Genomic DNA, 15,353 nt, shown 5'->3' on the forward strand with positions numbered 1-15,353 from the left:
AAATTTTTTCATTTGCCATTCATTTAGTTATAGAATTTCCATCTTGCTGTTAGTCAGATAGTGGTCTGTTCTAGTTGACGTAGCCCTTGGGCAACTTTGTCCGGCTTTTCTTGTAATGGTGTTTTTGTCTTCTGAAACTGCTTCCATAGCACCAAGATGACACTTCATGGCACATTGTCAACGTGCCAGTCGTGACTACCTTGCTTCAAAGTGTCCATTAGTTTGCCATTGCATGACACTTCATGGCATGTTGTCAGTGTGTCACTTGTGACTACCTAGCTGCTATTTGTCCAGCAGCCTGCCATTCCAAAGAGTCATTCAAATGATGATGACTTGCCATGCTGAAGCTATTGGAGTTGTGGCTAACCTACATTAGCAAGCCAGAAAACAGGAATGAGTGACGTGGTTACAACTCATGTTTTTGTAGCCATGAATAATTTACATTGTGTGTGGACCTGTTGAGTGGTAAATCGGTTTCTATTGCATACTTGGAATTTGCATGCCAAAAATGCCTATTATATCTGATATTTGCCATAATAGATACTGTTAAAAAATAAAATATTAATGAAAAATATTTGGTTCTGTTAATTTTGTTCCTTGGTGTAGAGTCAAGTGCCATCACCATAAAGGTGTATCTTCCCTAGCTAGAGAAAATGCCAAACCTGTGGATGATAGAATGCTCTTTCATTGATTTGTGAGACACCACCTTGTTTACTGGAAGCTAGAATGTGGCCAAGTTCCATGTTTGGTGTTCAGAACAAGGATTCCACCTCTTCCCCCCCCCCCTTGTTTTTTTCTCAGATGAAGTGCACATCTTCCCCTAAGAATATGCCACTGCCAAATGCAACAGGATCTTGGTTGGTTCCTGTAGTGTTCTTAGAGGACAGATATACATTTCATCTGAGAATAAGGAAGGGAAGGAATAAAAAATAATGAGTCTATTCACGAAAACCAAACATGAAACTTGGCCACTTTCTGGATTCCAGTAAACGAGTTAGTGTTTCACCTACAACCTAGAGGCTTAACATTTTCTCCAGCCAGAGAAGATATGCCTTATGGTGGCAATACTTGCCTCTACACAAGAGCTCTTCTTTGTGGAAACAAGATTCACGATTAGAAGGTGGAGTTGACATGGCTGGGAGAGGCTATGCCCATATGGGGCATCACTAATCATAAAAAAAGACAGGATTCTTCCTTTATATTGGAAAGAAAAAACACCAATGGGGTTTGTCTACTAGAGAGAATTTAAATGGGACACACCACAACATAGATATCAAGTCCATTGAGAAAATGCAACTGCTATTCTTCTGAACAGTGGTTCAAAAGCTACTTAGAAGAGGCTACAGACATTTTGTGTAATACTTTATTAACTTTAAGGACAATGTGACCTAGGATTCAGTTTGAACAGTCATATTTAAATGTGAACTCCAGGTTTTAGGTTATGCAGGAAATCCATATTTCCTGCATAAGTACAAGAATATTATGATCATGCAGATGAATCAAAGCAATTCTACTGTTAATATTGGTAAATGGAAATAAAGAATTTATTATAATTGTATAATTTTTTTTTTTTTTTTGTTAAATTTTAAAGTTAAATCTAGTGTTTGTTTTTATTTATCTCTTCCTAAAGAACATCCTTATTAAGGAAGCATTGGCATCAATAGGCAACATAAATATATATGTATTATTGTTATGTTAAATATAGATTGTGTTACTGATGCCAATTCTTTCTTTTAAGGAACTTGTGCCATATTTTTATTAATTATTTACATGTAAACACAAAGTAAAGGTAATAATTTATTACGAGGCCATATATTTCAGTCTGAAAATTACAAACCATGTTCAGTGGCAAAAATATAGTTAATACAAGGTAGAATGCAAACAATGGATTTATTTGAAATAGAATGAGCCGCGTGATGTTATATTTCCAGTAACGTTATATTCTAACTGAGGAAAAGGTTAATCATAACAGTATATATAAAAAAAAATTAAATGTCATTATAATTATAGTTACAATGATATAATTATAATGTCATTATACTCTACAGATCACCCGATAGGTACAGCATCTTGTAAGTTTCTTGAGACATTATGACTTCATAAAATGCCATTCTTGATTTTAATAGTAAGTATTAAAAAAAATAATGATGAGTAATTCTAATCAGACTTTTTCATATTTTTGATAATGATAGGCAGTCATTCTGATTTCAGTTTGGACAGTAAAGCAAGGCTTCAACACTCTCCTTAAATAAACATTCAAATTTGTATTGACAAATTTGTTTCAGAACCGATTTCCAGGATTCTGAATAAATATGATTTAGTAGCTACTTTTATATCCAGCAATAAATGAATCTTATTTTTAGAAGTACCTGTGGCATAGTATAATTATTAAAGGAACACGTAAGACCACAGTAATTCATACTAAAACTAATAGTACATCAGTGTCACACAAACAGTTATAGGAATGGAATACAAGTAACGAACATTTGGTGGATCACCTATTAAAATACAATTGTTGCCACGTGCTAGGAAATAATAGAAATTAATAATTAATTAATATTTAAGATAATTGGTTTTTTATTGATTACATAAAATTAAAGACTCCCAGATCTTCGAGAGAGAGAGACAATCATTTCGATTTAAATTCAGTCAGTGTAAAATAGCTTCACAACTTTCTTTAAAAAGGTGTTCATATTTGAACCTGCATTTATGGAGGAGAATAGCTTTATCCCACTGGATATTGTGAGTAGTGTTAATACTGTGTTGTGCTAGACCAGACTTCTGAGGTTTGTTGTATTCAATATAATATTGATGTTCTTTAATTCTTTTTTCTACAGAATGGCCAGTTTGTCCAAAATAAGAAACATCTCATTCACATGGTATTTGGTAAACGCCAGCCAAAGATAGGCTGGCAATAAAGAGGAAATTTTGTTGATAGGAACATATGTGGGAATCAATTGGTACTTTTTCAAAATTCTACCTATAGGTTCTGAGATTCCTGGAATGTAAGGGATTGGAACTCTGTGGACTGTTGAAGAAACCTTAGGTATTGGAACATAAGATTCAATTATGGATTTGATTGGGGGTTGTAATTATTCGATTCCATTAACTTTTTAATGATGGAAAGTTCTTGTTGTAAGATTACTGGAGAAGAGCAAACTTTATGTGCTCTATTAATTAGAGATTTAAGAATGCCAAATTTTTGAGATGTGTGGTGAGCAGACTTTTTATGAATGTATCTGCCAGTAAATGTGGGCTTTCGAAAGACGCTTGTAGATAAGGTACCAGAAGAAGTTCGAGTAAGGAGGATGTCCAAAAATGGTAAAGTACCAGAATTTTCTTTTTCCTTGGTGAATTGAACATGTGGGTGAAGGCTATTTATCTGTTGTAGAAAAGTGGAAAGCTCAGAAAGCTTTCCGAAAGGTGTTTTTCATTAAGCTTGGAAAGGTGTTTACCAAGTTTTTTGTGACTGCCGTCTATGCTACTTCAGATAAACTGGATGCTCAATAGAAAAGAGAATACAAGAAAACATCAGTTATATATTTACCACAGGAAATCTGATAAATCTTGAATGGCTCAACATGAAGTTGACTCAGACTATAACATTCTTTGGTCTGAAACATGCCTACTACATTGCTGTCAATACAAATTTTAACATTTATTTAAGGAGATTGCTGAAGCCTTGTTTCAGTGTCCGAACTTGAATTGGAATGACTGCCTATCGTTATAAAAAATATGGGAAACTGATTAGAATAATGCATCAATAATATACTGTTATGATTAACCTTTTCCTCAATTAGAACATAGCGTTACTGGAATATAACATCACGTGGCTCATTCTATCTTGTATCAACTTTTTTTTGCGACTGAATATGGTCTGTAATTTTCAGACTGAAATATATGTCCTTATAATAAATTATCATCTTTACATGTGATTATGTGTAAATAATTCATAAAATTGATTCCAATGTTTCTCTGTTCTTGGAAATAGTGCCACATGAGCTGCAACTCTAGTCATCATTTAATAAGTTTGTAATGTTTGTACATAATTGGCTTTGTTTGATACATTTGATACAAACTAAGTTCTTACTTATTTATTTATTTTTTTTTGTCAGCCAATGGATACTGATGTACAAACAAGTCAGCTAAGAATGAGAAGTGGAAAATCTGCTCAACTTCCTCTTCTTCCTGAGTTAGATGTGTATATACATTTATTAGTCCTGCTTAATCTTATTGATTTGGATCGTTGCAACATGGTAAGCCAAGAAGTTCGATGTTCTTTATTATTTCAGTTATAAACCTTCTAAATCATTGACTGACATTTCAACTGTCTAAAAATTTATTTGTAGTTGGGGGAGAAAATGAAACTGGAAATTGCTTTCTAAAAAAAAAAAAAAATTCAAAATACCCCTCTACAGCTGTAATCACCTCTTGATTTGAAGAAAAACACTGACCAGCGAGGAAGAGTTTTAGTTTTGGGAAGAGATAGAAATCAGAGGGATCCAAATCTGGGGAATAGGGTGGATGTTCCAACAATTCATAGTTCAGATCCCTTAATTTTCCCATTTCCAAAACATCTTTGTGGGCAGGTGCATTGTCCTGATGAAAGATGATTTTTTTCTTCTGCAAACTGGGTCTTTTCTCACGAATTTTTTCGTTTAGTCTGGTTAAAAGATCGGAATAATATTCCCCAGTTATTGTTTTACCCTTTTCAAGATAATTAATAAACAAAATGCCTTTAGCATCCTAAAACACCAATGCCATGACCTTTCCTACTGATGAAGCAGACTTTGTCTTCTTTGGCGCTGAACAACCAACTTCTGTCCACTGTCTTGACTGCTGTTTGGATTCTGGTGTGTAATAGTGAATCCAAGTCTCATCCATAGTAATAAATCGATGCACAAAATCAGTTTTATTCTTGCTAAAACATTCCAAGCGCTGTTCAGAGAGTTTCATGCAAGTGCGTTTTTGATCTGCTGTGAGCAAGCGCAGCACCCATCTTGCACAAAGCTTTTTCATTTGTAATTCCTCATGCAAAATATATCCTACACATTCTTTTGAAATGCCTATAGTCCCATTAATTTCACACACTTTGACTCACTGGTCATCCAGCCATATCGTGCATTTGATCAATGATTTCTGGTGGTGTTACACTTTTTTGGACATCCTTCACGTGGATCATCTTCAAGGCTAGTATGGTCGCATTTAAACTCTGCAGCCCATTTCTTGTTGAAAACAAAGGAGAAGAGTACCCATGAACTTTTATTAACTTTGAATGAATTTCTTTTGCCATTAAAGAATTTTATAACAGCATGATACTCAATTTTATTCATTTCAAAGCTGTCTGAAACAACATTTTTGTTTCAGACAGCTATATAAAAAAAAAACTACTTGTGACTTGTAATTTAACATGGATGCTTTTGACAGATGTACTAACTTAGAAAAAAAAAATCGTGCTGATAGTGTTATCATCTATGGTCAAGGCTGAGAATTTTTTGGATCATCGTTGTACTTGTCAGGGTTCGTCCTATTATAGCAGTAATTTTCTGGGTAACCCTTAAAACTTTTGCACAGTCCCCCTTGAACTTCATTTCCCCTATCCATCAAGATCCCAAGATCTCTTGCCACCTCCACTTCCTGAAGCAGAGTTCCTCCATTATAATAAATCTCATTCCATGTTCTCTGAAGGATGACATCCTTTTTCTTTGAAGCCCCTACTTAATTTCCTGACCCATCCATTTCACCCCTACTTTATCCTTCTAACCTTAGGAATACAATCTGGATGTTGCCATAAGTTACTGATTTCAAAGTCTCAGGCACTGCTGATTTCCCTTCAATTTATAATGGTCTTCTGCTCTCTAATTCTACACATCTCTTTTGTTCTGTTAACCTTGCACCTGCCTAGAAACTCTTCACATTAAAACCATATGATCACTCTCTCCAGTTGGCAGCAGCATCATGCTGACATTCTGTTATCACTATGAGACAATATTATGAAACTCCTGTCCTACATGTTGCTTCAACTACATGCTGGATTAGGTATTTGACCCTAGGTAGCTGAATGAATCCACTTTTCTTACTCATACGTTATCACCTGTTTCCAGTCGATGCTTTCATAAAGTCACCCATTATCTGTCTATGCATTCATAATCATCTTCTGTTTCCTGACATGTAAATATATAAAATTTGTGCTTACCTCAGCCTCACATGAAACAACCTAAAAGTTATTATCACTATTGTTTTCCTCAAGTTTCACATAGAGAGGAATATAACTCTTCTGAAATCATCGGTAATACCCCACCTTTATCTTTCTTCTTTCTTTTTGAAAAACTGCTATAACCTTCATATTCTGTTCATGTGAGTATATCTTCCTTTCTTAATCATGTCTCACTGACTACTTTTATCAAGGCTACAAATCCTGCATCCTTATTCCTCATATTTCGTGTATCAGTGTATAAGCAGTAGCCTTTTTCTCTTTATCCCCCTTAGTTCTCACAATTCCTCACCCCATCATTTATCTTGGACTGATCCTGGTATCTTATACTCACAGTCCTACCATCTAGTTTTTGTTTTCCTGATTGGTATACACTTCTTTCATGACTAAACCACCCAGCTTCACAGTGTTGCATTTCACTCAAATGCAGACAAATAGCTCTCTCCTATCTTCAAACTTATCTCAGTACATCCACATACTCAAGTCCTCTATTCCAGCACATTCCAGATAGATCTTGGTCTTCCTCTGGGTCTTTTTCCTGTCCAACTTGGCAAAGAACACTTGTTTTGCTAATCTTTCCTCTCCCATTCTGTTAAAGTGACCATACCATCTTAGATTAGCTTTGTTAACACATTCCTGAATGCTAACAATGGCAAGTTCTTTCCTGATATCACCATTTTTAATACAATACTGCTATTGATGCCATCTGTTCACTCTCCTAATCTTTCTCAGAACTCATATCTGTGATCTCGTCTTTGATCAAGTGTTTTATTTCTAACCCAGCTCTCATATCGATAAGTTAAAATTGGTTTGAATACTGCCTTGTATATAGCTAATTTAGTGTTTTGATAAATTGCTTTTTATTCCATATAAATTTATTAAGCTGACTTCCTACCATATCACCTTCACTAATTATGTTATCTATTATTTAATTTGCCATCTTCAGTAAGAATTGTGCCTAAATAGCTGAAATGTTTTTACTAGTTCTATAGGTTCTCCATTCAGGATACAGAACATCATCTGCATAAAGATTAACATTGCCAGTTTTGATATAAGATTTTGTGCTACTTTCTTGCGTAATGTGATCTGTATAGATAATGAATAACAGTGAAGGTAACGTGCACCCTTGTTGCACATCTGATTTAACATCAAAATCTTTATGTATCTCCTTTAGTTCTAACTGCTGACTCACACCTTATAGAGACTATATATTATAGAGACTACACCTTATAGAGACTGATCCTGACAACCTCTATTTGACCTGAATCCAGCCTGTTCTTCACCAAGTTTTCTTAACAGTTTCTGAAGTATACTTGCATAAATCTCACCAGGAATACTAAATAGAGAAATACCTCTATATTGTCACATTCAGTTTTATTTCCCTTTTTTTGTAGATGGGTGCTATAAGAGCTCTACTCCAATCATCAGGAATTCGACCTTCTGACTAGGTCTTCTGAATTGTTCAGTACAGCCACTGTAAAACTTATAATTAAAATGAAATATATATTGATCTTTAATTGACCATGATTTATAAACATCTAATACCAACAAGTTTTGCCGACGGGACCGTCTGACTTCTTCAGGGCTTATAACGCTTATAAGAGAAAACTCAAAGTGGCTAGTACACAGAAAATGGAGTAATGCTATCGTATAAATTAAACATTAAAACAGAACATGTAACATTTGTTGTGTTAGTACAGAACGTGCTTATGAAAGCACGTTCTGTACTTTTGAGCGAAATTAAATTCTGGCAGACTGAGTGATCTTATTAAGGTTTTCCATATGTCAGCTATTATCATTCCCCGGTTTCTGTTAAGATTTTCTCCAGAATGGAGGACTACAATGGCTTCCTTGAAATTTCTACAATGGAAATCTTCTTCTAGGTAAGGCATGGAGCTATCCCAATCAATGGTATGGTTAGTACTCGCGAAATGATGGGCTAGACTTGAATTGGCTGTTGTTATTAACATCTCCTATATGTTCCTTTTTATGGATTTTGAGGCTTCTTGATGTCTGTCCTATATAGTTTAGACCACTAGCACATGGGATGTTGTGCACTCCAGCATGTTTGAAAAAACGATTAATGTCTTTTGGCGATCTTAAAACATGACGGACAGTCTTGACTGGTTTGAACGCAACACTCTGATGTTGAAAGGTTTAAAAAAAAACCTTTAGTGTGGTGGAGGTATGTAGATGATATCTTCATAATATGGAGGGACACAAAAACAGCTCTTTTGGACTTTTCACCAAAATTAATTCTTTTCATCAAAAAATACAATTCACTTTGGAACTGGAAAAAGATAATCAACTACCACTTTTGGATACCCTTATCAAGAAACTAGCAGATGGACATATCAAACTAATAGTCTACCGGAAATCAACACACACCGGACGCTACCTTCATTTCAGATCAACGCAGCATATTTCCCAGAAGCTCAGTATAATACATATGCTCAGAAATAAAGCTACGAACATCATCTCGGAAGAAAAAGAACTTTATGATGAAATTACTCATATATCAGAGACATTAATAAAAAATGGCTATCCAAAGAATCTAATCAACACGATTCTTCATAGAAACCCCCCCCCCCCTCCAACAACATCCTGCCATCACTCAATACAGTTCATCCATAGTTATTCCTTATGCAGGTACAGTGTCCGAGAAGATCGCAAAACTTTTTAAACCTTTCAACATCAGAGTTGCATTCAAACCAGTCAAGACTGTCCGTCATGTTTTAAGATCGCCAAAAGATCATTTTTTCAAACACGCGGGAGTTTACAACATCCCATGTGCTTGTGGTCTAAACTATATAGGACAGGCATCAAGAAGCCTCGAAATCCGTAAAAAAGAACATATAGGAGATGTTAATAACAACAGAACAGCCAACTCAGGTCTAGCCCATCATTTCGCGAGTACTAACCATACCATTGATTGGGATAGCAGCTCCATGCCTTACCTAGAAGAAGATTTCCATTGTAGAAATTTCAAGGAAGCCGTTGTAGTCCTCCGTTCTGGAGAAAATCTTAACAGAAACCAGGGAATGATAATAGCTGACATATGGAAAACCTTAATAAGATCACTCAGTCTGCCAGAATTTAATTTCGCTCAAAACTACAGAATGTGCTTTCATAACAGTGAGTAACACAACACGCTCCATGAGTGTAATGTTACGCTTTCTGTTTTAATGCTTAATTTATACGATAGTCTTCTTCTTCTGCAGCTTCTCCCACTCAAGTGGGGTCACTGTTGATGATGAGTCTCCTCCACGTCCTCCTGTCTTGGGCTGTCACCACATCCAAGTTCTTCATCCTCAAGTCCTCTTCTACCAGCTCCCTCCATCTCTTCTTTGGCCGCCCACACTTCTTCCTTCCTTGCACATCCATCTGCCTGACCCCTTCTTCCCACATATTCATCCTCTCTCCTCATCACATGACCAAACCATCTCAACCTTCCCTCCTGTATCTTCGCTCCTAAGTTCGTAACTTTCACTGTTCCCCTCACATAGTCATTTCTCAGACGATCCTTTCTGGTCACACCCCACATCCACCTAAGCATTCTCATCTCTGCTACTTCCATCCTGCTGATGTTATTTTTCCTCAGGGCCGCAGTTTCTATAGTATACGTCATAGCTGGCCTCACTACTGTCCTATAGATTTTGCCTTTCAGATTGATCGGCACCCTCTTATCGCATAACACTCCAGCCATCTCCCTCCAGTTCCTCCAACCTGCTTGTATCCTGCATCCCACTTCCTTCTCAGCTCCTCCATCTTCTTCCACTGTTGAACCTAAGTATCTAAAGTCCCTCACCTTCCTGATGACATTTCCTTCCAGTTCCAGATCAGTCTCCTGGCCGCTGCCCACTGTGCAACACATATACTCTCTCTTCCAGTACTTTTCTCCATCTTTCCAGTTTAGTTCCCGCTTCTTCTCTTGAATCTGCACACAGCAAGATGTCATCTGCATACAACATTGTCCAAGGCGCATCGTCTCTTACTTCCTCCGTCACCACCTCCATCACAATATTAAATAGAAACGGACTTAATGCTGACCCTTGATGCAAGCCAACTGTTATTTGAAAACTTTCTGTCTGTCCTAGACAGGTCCGAACACTTGTCTTCACATTTCTGTACATCTTCCGAACCAACCTGACATATTTCTCCAGAACCTTCTTCGCCCTCAGACATCTCCAGATTTCTTGCCTTGGCACTCTATCGTATGCTTTCTCCAGATCAATAAATGCCAGATGTAGCTCCCGTTGTTTCTCTCGAAACTTTTCCATCATCTGCCGTAACCCAAAGATAGCATCTGTTGTTGATCTACCAGGCATGAATTGTTCCTTTGCAATCTCCATCTCCTTCCTCAATCTTCCATCAAGAACCCTTTCTAGGATTTTCATTGTGTGGGACATAAACTTTATTCCTCTGTCATTTTTACAGTCTTGTGCATCCCCTTTACCCTTGTAGATGGGGACAAGAGTACTCTTCCTCTATTCCTCGGGTATATTTTCCTGTTGGCAAACTTTCATGAACAGGTCCGACAGCAGGTCAATTCCCTCTTCCCCCAGTGCCTTCCATGCCTCCACTGGAATCCTGTCGGGGCCCACCAATTTTCCATTCCTCATCCTCTTCATGGCCTCTGTTACTTCCACTCTACTGATGTTCTGCACCATCCCCTCAGAAGGCTGCCCATCTTCTCTGTGAGTCCTTGCATTGTCCTCATTCAAAAGTCCCTCAAAGTATGTTCTCCATCTGTTTCTTATGTCCACATCCCTCCATAATACTCTTCCTTCAGCGTCTTTGATCTGCCTCACATGTAAGATGTCCTTTGCTGCTTTATTTCTACATTTTGCTAGTTGGTAAATTTTTCTCTGTCCTTCCTTTGTTTCTAATTGATCATACAGATCTTGATATGCCATAGCCTTCGCCTGTGCCACAACTCTCTGGGCTTCTTGCTTTCTCTCTCTGTACACCTCTCTGTCCTCTTCCACTCTTGACTCATCCCACTTCTGCTTTGCCGTCCTCTTAGCTGTCACTGCCACTTGTACATTATTATTCCACCACCAACTCTCCTTCTGCTCTCTAATCATTTCAGATGTCTCACCAAGCACCTCGATTGCACAGCTCAGGATTACTTTTGAATTATGTTTCCACCAATTTTGTACACTTCATGATCACTTTCCAGTCCATCCAAAATCCTCTCTAACACCCTCTCCCTAAAACAATTCCTCACACTCTCTTCTTTTAAGCGAAACTACTTAATTGTCTTCATCCCATGGCTTCCAGAGGTTCTTATCTTCAATCTTATTTTAAAGTCTGCACACAGCAGTCGGTGTTGCTGTGCCACTTGATCTGTTGGAATTACTTTACAATTTGTCACAACCTTAAGATGCTTTCTTCTAGTCAAAAGGTAGTCAATTTGTGAACTGTTGTTACCACTCCTAAATGTTATCAAATGTTCTACCCTTATGTAGAAAAACAAGTTCACAATTGCCAGATCAAACGCTACTGCAAAGTCCATAACCCTCTCTCCGTCCTGGTTCATCATTCCCACTCTGTGGCCACCATGCACCCCTCACAGTCTCTATTCTGTCTCCCTATGTGTCCGTTCAAGTCTCCTCCAACAATCACCATCTCATTTTCTTCCAGTTCCCTCATTTCTTCATCTAACACGTTCCAGAACTCATCTTTCTCCTCTGCTGTACAGCCAACTTGCGGGGCATATACACATAATACGACCACCCGCTCTTCTCCAAGAACCAATTTCATTCGCATGATCCTGTCGTTCCTTCTACCCACTTCCAGTACTTTGCCCTTCATTCTGCCACACACCACAATTCCTACACCATTTCTTCCCTAGTTATTCACTCCAGAGTAAAACAATTTATATGCATTTCCCAGTTCCTTTGGCTACACCTTGTCTCCTGCACACACAAAATGTCCAAACTTCCTCTTCCTCATCATGATCATACAGATCATGATGAGGAAGTTTAATTTAATTTATTTATACGATAGTGTTACTAAGTTTAATTTATACGATAGTGTTACTCCATTTTCTGCGTACTAGTCACTTTGAGTTTTCTCTTACCGTTATGAGCCCTGAAGAAGCCGGTCAGCCCCGTCGGCAAAACTTCATCATCAAATTCCTGCCATGTATCTTCAAAGGGTGTACAGGATATTATAGTACTACATGAAAAAAATTAATCATTGCTGACTTCCTTTCTACAATTTTCCTCCAAATCAGTCTGTTACTTGTCAAGACTCCAACATTATCAGATCTTATATTTCTATCGTCTAAGGCACTTTGTACCGTATCAATTAACCTATATCTTGGTTTTCTTCTAGATCGTTTTGTTACCATCCTCGCAGAGAACACTTCTTTTGCTAATCTTTCTTCGCCCATTCTGTTTAAGTAACCATACCACCTGAGATTAGCTCTGCTAACGCATTCCTGGATGCTGATAAAGTCAAGTTTTTTCCTAATATCCTCATTTTTAATATAATATTGCCATTGATGCCATCTGTTCACGCCTCTAATCTTTCTCGGGGCTCTCATATCTGCGGTCTCTAGTCTTTGGTCATGTGTTTTACTTCTGACCCAGTTCTCAGATCCATAAGTTAAAACTGGTTTGAACACTGTCTCTGCCTCTGCCTATTTTCATTGTCTTTGTCTTTTTATTGCTGACCTTCATACCATATCATTCAGTTTAGTTATTCAATTTAGTCAGAGAATCTTGCAGACTTGTAGCAGATTTATTTAGAAGTATAACATCATCCACATAAAGCAAAGAGCTGACATTAACATCTCCAATTTTGATATCATGTTTAATACCACTTTCCTTCATAATGTGATCCATATAGATAATAAATAACAGAGGGGATAATGTACATCCTTGTTTCACACCAGATTTAACATTAAACCATCTTCCTGTACTTCCTTCAATTCTAACTGCTGACTTACAACTTAAATAAAGACTAAGTAATCCTTGATATAATGCCCCATTGACACCATATAACTGTAGCGTATTGAATATCTTCCCTCTTGGCACCTTGTCATATGCCTTTTTCAAATCGACAAAACTTAAATACAGATCTTTGTTATATTCCCATGCTTTCTCGACTATTTGTTGTAAAGTGAAGAATTGATCTTGACAGCCTCTATTTGGCCTGAATCCAGTTTGTTTTTCACCAACTTTTCTTCCACAATTCTTCTCAACCGTTTCTCAAGTATACTTGCATAGATCTTGCCAGGAACACCCAGTAGGGAAATACCTCTGTAATTTTCACGTTCAGTTTTATTTCCCTTTTTTTATATATGGGTACTATGAGAGCTCTACTCCAATCATCGGGAATTCGTCCCTCTGTCCAGGCTTTCTGAACTATGAAGTGCAGCTACTGTAAGACTTTTATACCATCATACTTCAGCATTTCTGGTCAAATATCATCTACTCCTGCTGCCTTTCCACATTTCAAGCCTCTGATGGCTTTTTCTACTTCAAGTATGGATATGTATTCCTGACTGCATGCCTGGTTAGTGTTTTCTTACCACTATGCTGTCATCACTGCTTGTTTCATTTAGCAGTTTTTCAAAGTAATTACTCCATACTTCAAGGATATCTTTTTCTCCCATTTTCATGTCACCTTTATCATCTCTAACTCCTTTTATAGCACTCTTTCCTCCATTCCTAAGCTTCTTCAACAACCTCCAGAATACTTTGCCACTTTCTTGATATTTATTTTCTATATTCTTGCCAAAGTTCTCACATGAGTTTTGTTTAACTAGTTTTACACAGTGTTTAGCATTCTTGCATTTGTCTCTGTATTCTCTAAGAGCACAAGCTTACTTATTTGCCAGGAACTTTTGATTTGCTTTCTTCTTTTCCTTCACTGCCTCTTTAACTTCCTGTGTCCACCATGGAGTTCTAATTTTTCTATCCTTGCAGACAACTTCACCACATGCCTCTCTAGCTGAATCAATCAGTGCTTTCTTCAAGGCTTGCCACTGAGTCTCCAAGGTTTGATTCCTGTTCTCAAACTCTTTCAATTTTTCTTCAATAATCTTTGTGTATTTTAGTCTACAGTTCACATCTGAGAGCTGCTCAACTTTGTTTCACTTTAAAATGTTCTTACATGTTATTATTTTCAATATGAAATTCAATTTTATCCTGCTTAAGACTAAATAGCGATCACTTCCAATTTCAAATCCTCTGTAGACTCTGGTGTCCTGCACCAGGGAGAAAACATCACTATCAACAATAACATAGTCAATGAGACTTTTCTTATTCCTTGCTTCTTCTCTCCATGTGAATTTGTGCACATTTTTATGTTGGAACATGGTGTTAGTAATAACCAGTCCATGTCCTGAGCAGAAATCCAACAAATATTTGCCATTATTATTAGCTTCGCTCTTTTCTCCAAATTTTTCCAAAATATTTTTGTATGTCTCACAATCATTTCCTACTGTACTATTTAGATCCCCAACAAGGACCAACTTTTCCTTTTTCATTGTGTCAGTTGCTTTCTCTAAAGCCTCAAGAAATTCCTCCACTTCTACGTTAGTAGAACCTTCTGTGGACCATAGGCACAAATAAGTCTCATTGTCCAGTTCTCCATTCTCATATTTGACCAAATCACTCTACTTGACACTGCCTGCCATTCATGAAGATGAGCCTCATATTTTGTGTTGAATACTATGGCTACTCCTTCTTTTCCTTGATTGTCATTGCCTGAATATAACATTTTGTATTTTTTGCTCAGAAATATCTCGCCAGTTTTTGCCTTTTTTTGTTTCAGTCACCCCTATTATGTCGATCTGGTACTTATCCAATTCCCCAGCTAGTTCCATTTCTTTGCCATTCAGGCTGCTTATGTTGATAGTACTAATCTTGAAATCTGGTGATGTTGAGTTGGGGTGTGTTTTCAGATTTGTTCCAGTAGCTGACTTTTTTGCTGTTTGCTCTGGTTCCTGATGAAAACAATGGGGGCCTTGTTTAACCTGGCGAGCCAGCATGAAATTCTGTCATGTTGTACCATCATGTGAAATTTTTCTTTGAGCCAATAAGAAAACAATTTGTTTAGCTAAATCCTAAATTGCCAGCCCATCCTCGTCTGTTCACTATCCAGGTAGATACCTAACAGGGTT

The 15,353-nt window shown here is 37.2% G+C and overlaps 1 protein-coding gene across 1 annotated transcript in view; it reads left to right on the forward strand.

Moving 5' to 3' along the window:
* Positions 1–15,353, forward strand: part of Rpn3 (regulatory particle non-ATPase 3) — a 195,115-nt gene that overhangs the window by 32,713 nt on the left and 147,049 nt on the right. Inside the window, exon 4 of the mRNA XM_090404567.1 lies at positions 4,116–4,256. Within this exon, the coding sequence (XP_090260693.1) occupies positions 4,116–4,256 (141 nt within the window). The remainder of the gene's footprint in view (positions 1–4,115; positions 4,257–15,353) is intronic.

The sequence above is a fragment of the Typopeltis vanoorti genome, chromosome 15 (genome assembly GCF_054136105.1).
Source record: "Typopeltis vanoorti isolate ZY-2024b chromosome 15, IOZ_Tvanoo_1.0, whole genome shotgun sequence".
Classification (NCBI taxonomy): Eukaryota; Metazoa; Arthropoda; class Arachnida; order Uropygi; family Thelyphonidae; genus Typopeltis; species Typopeltis vanoorti.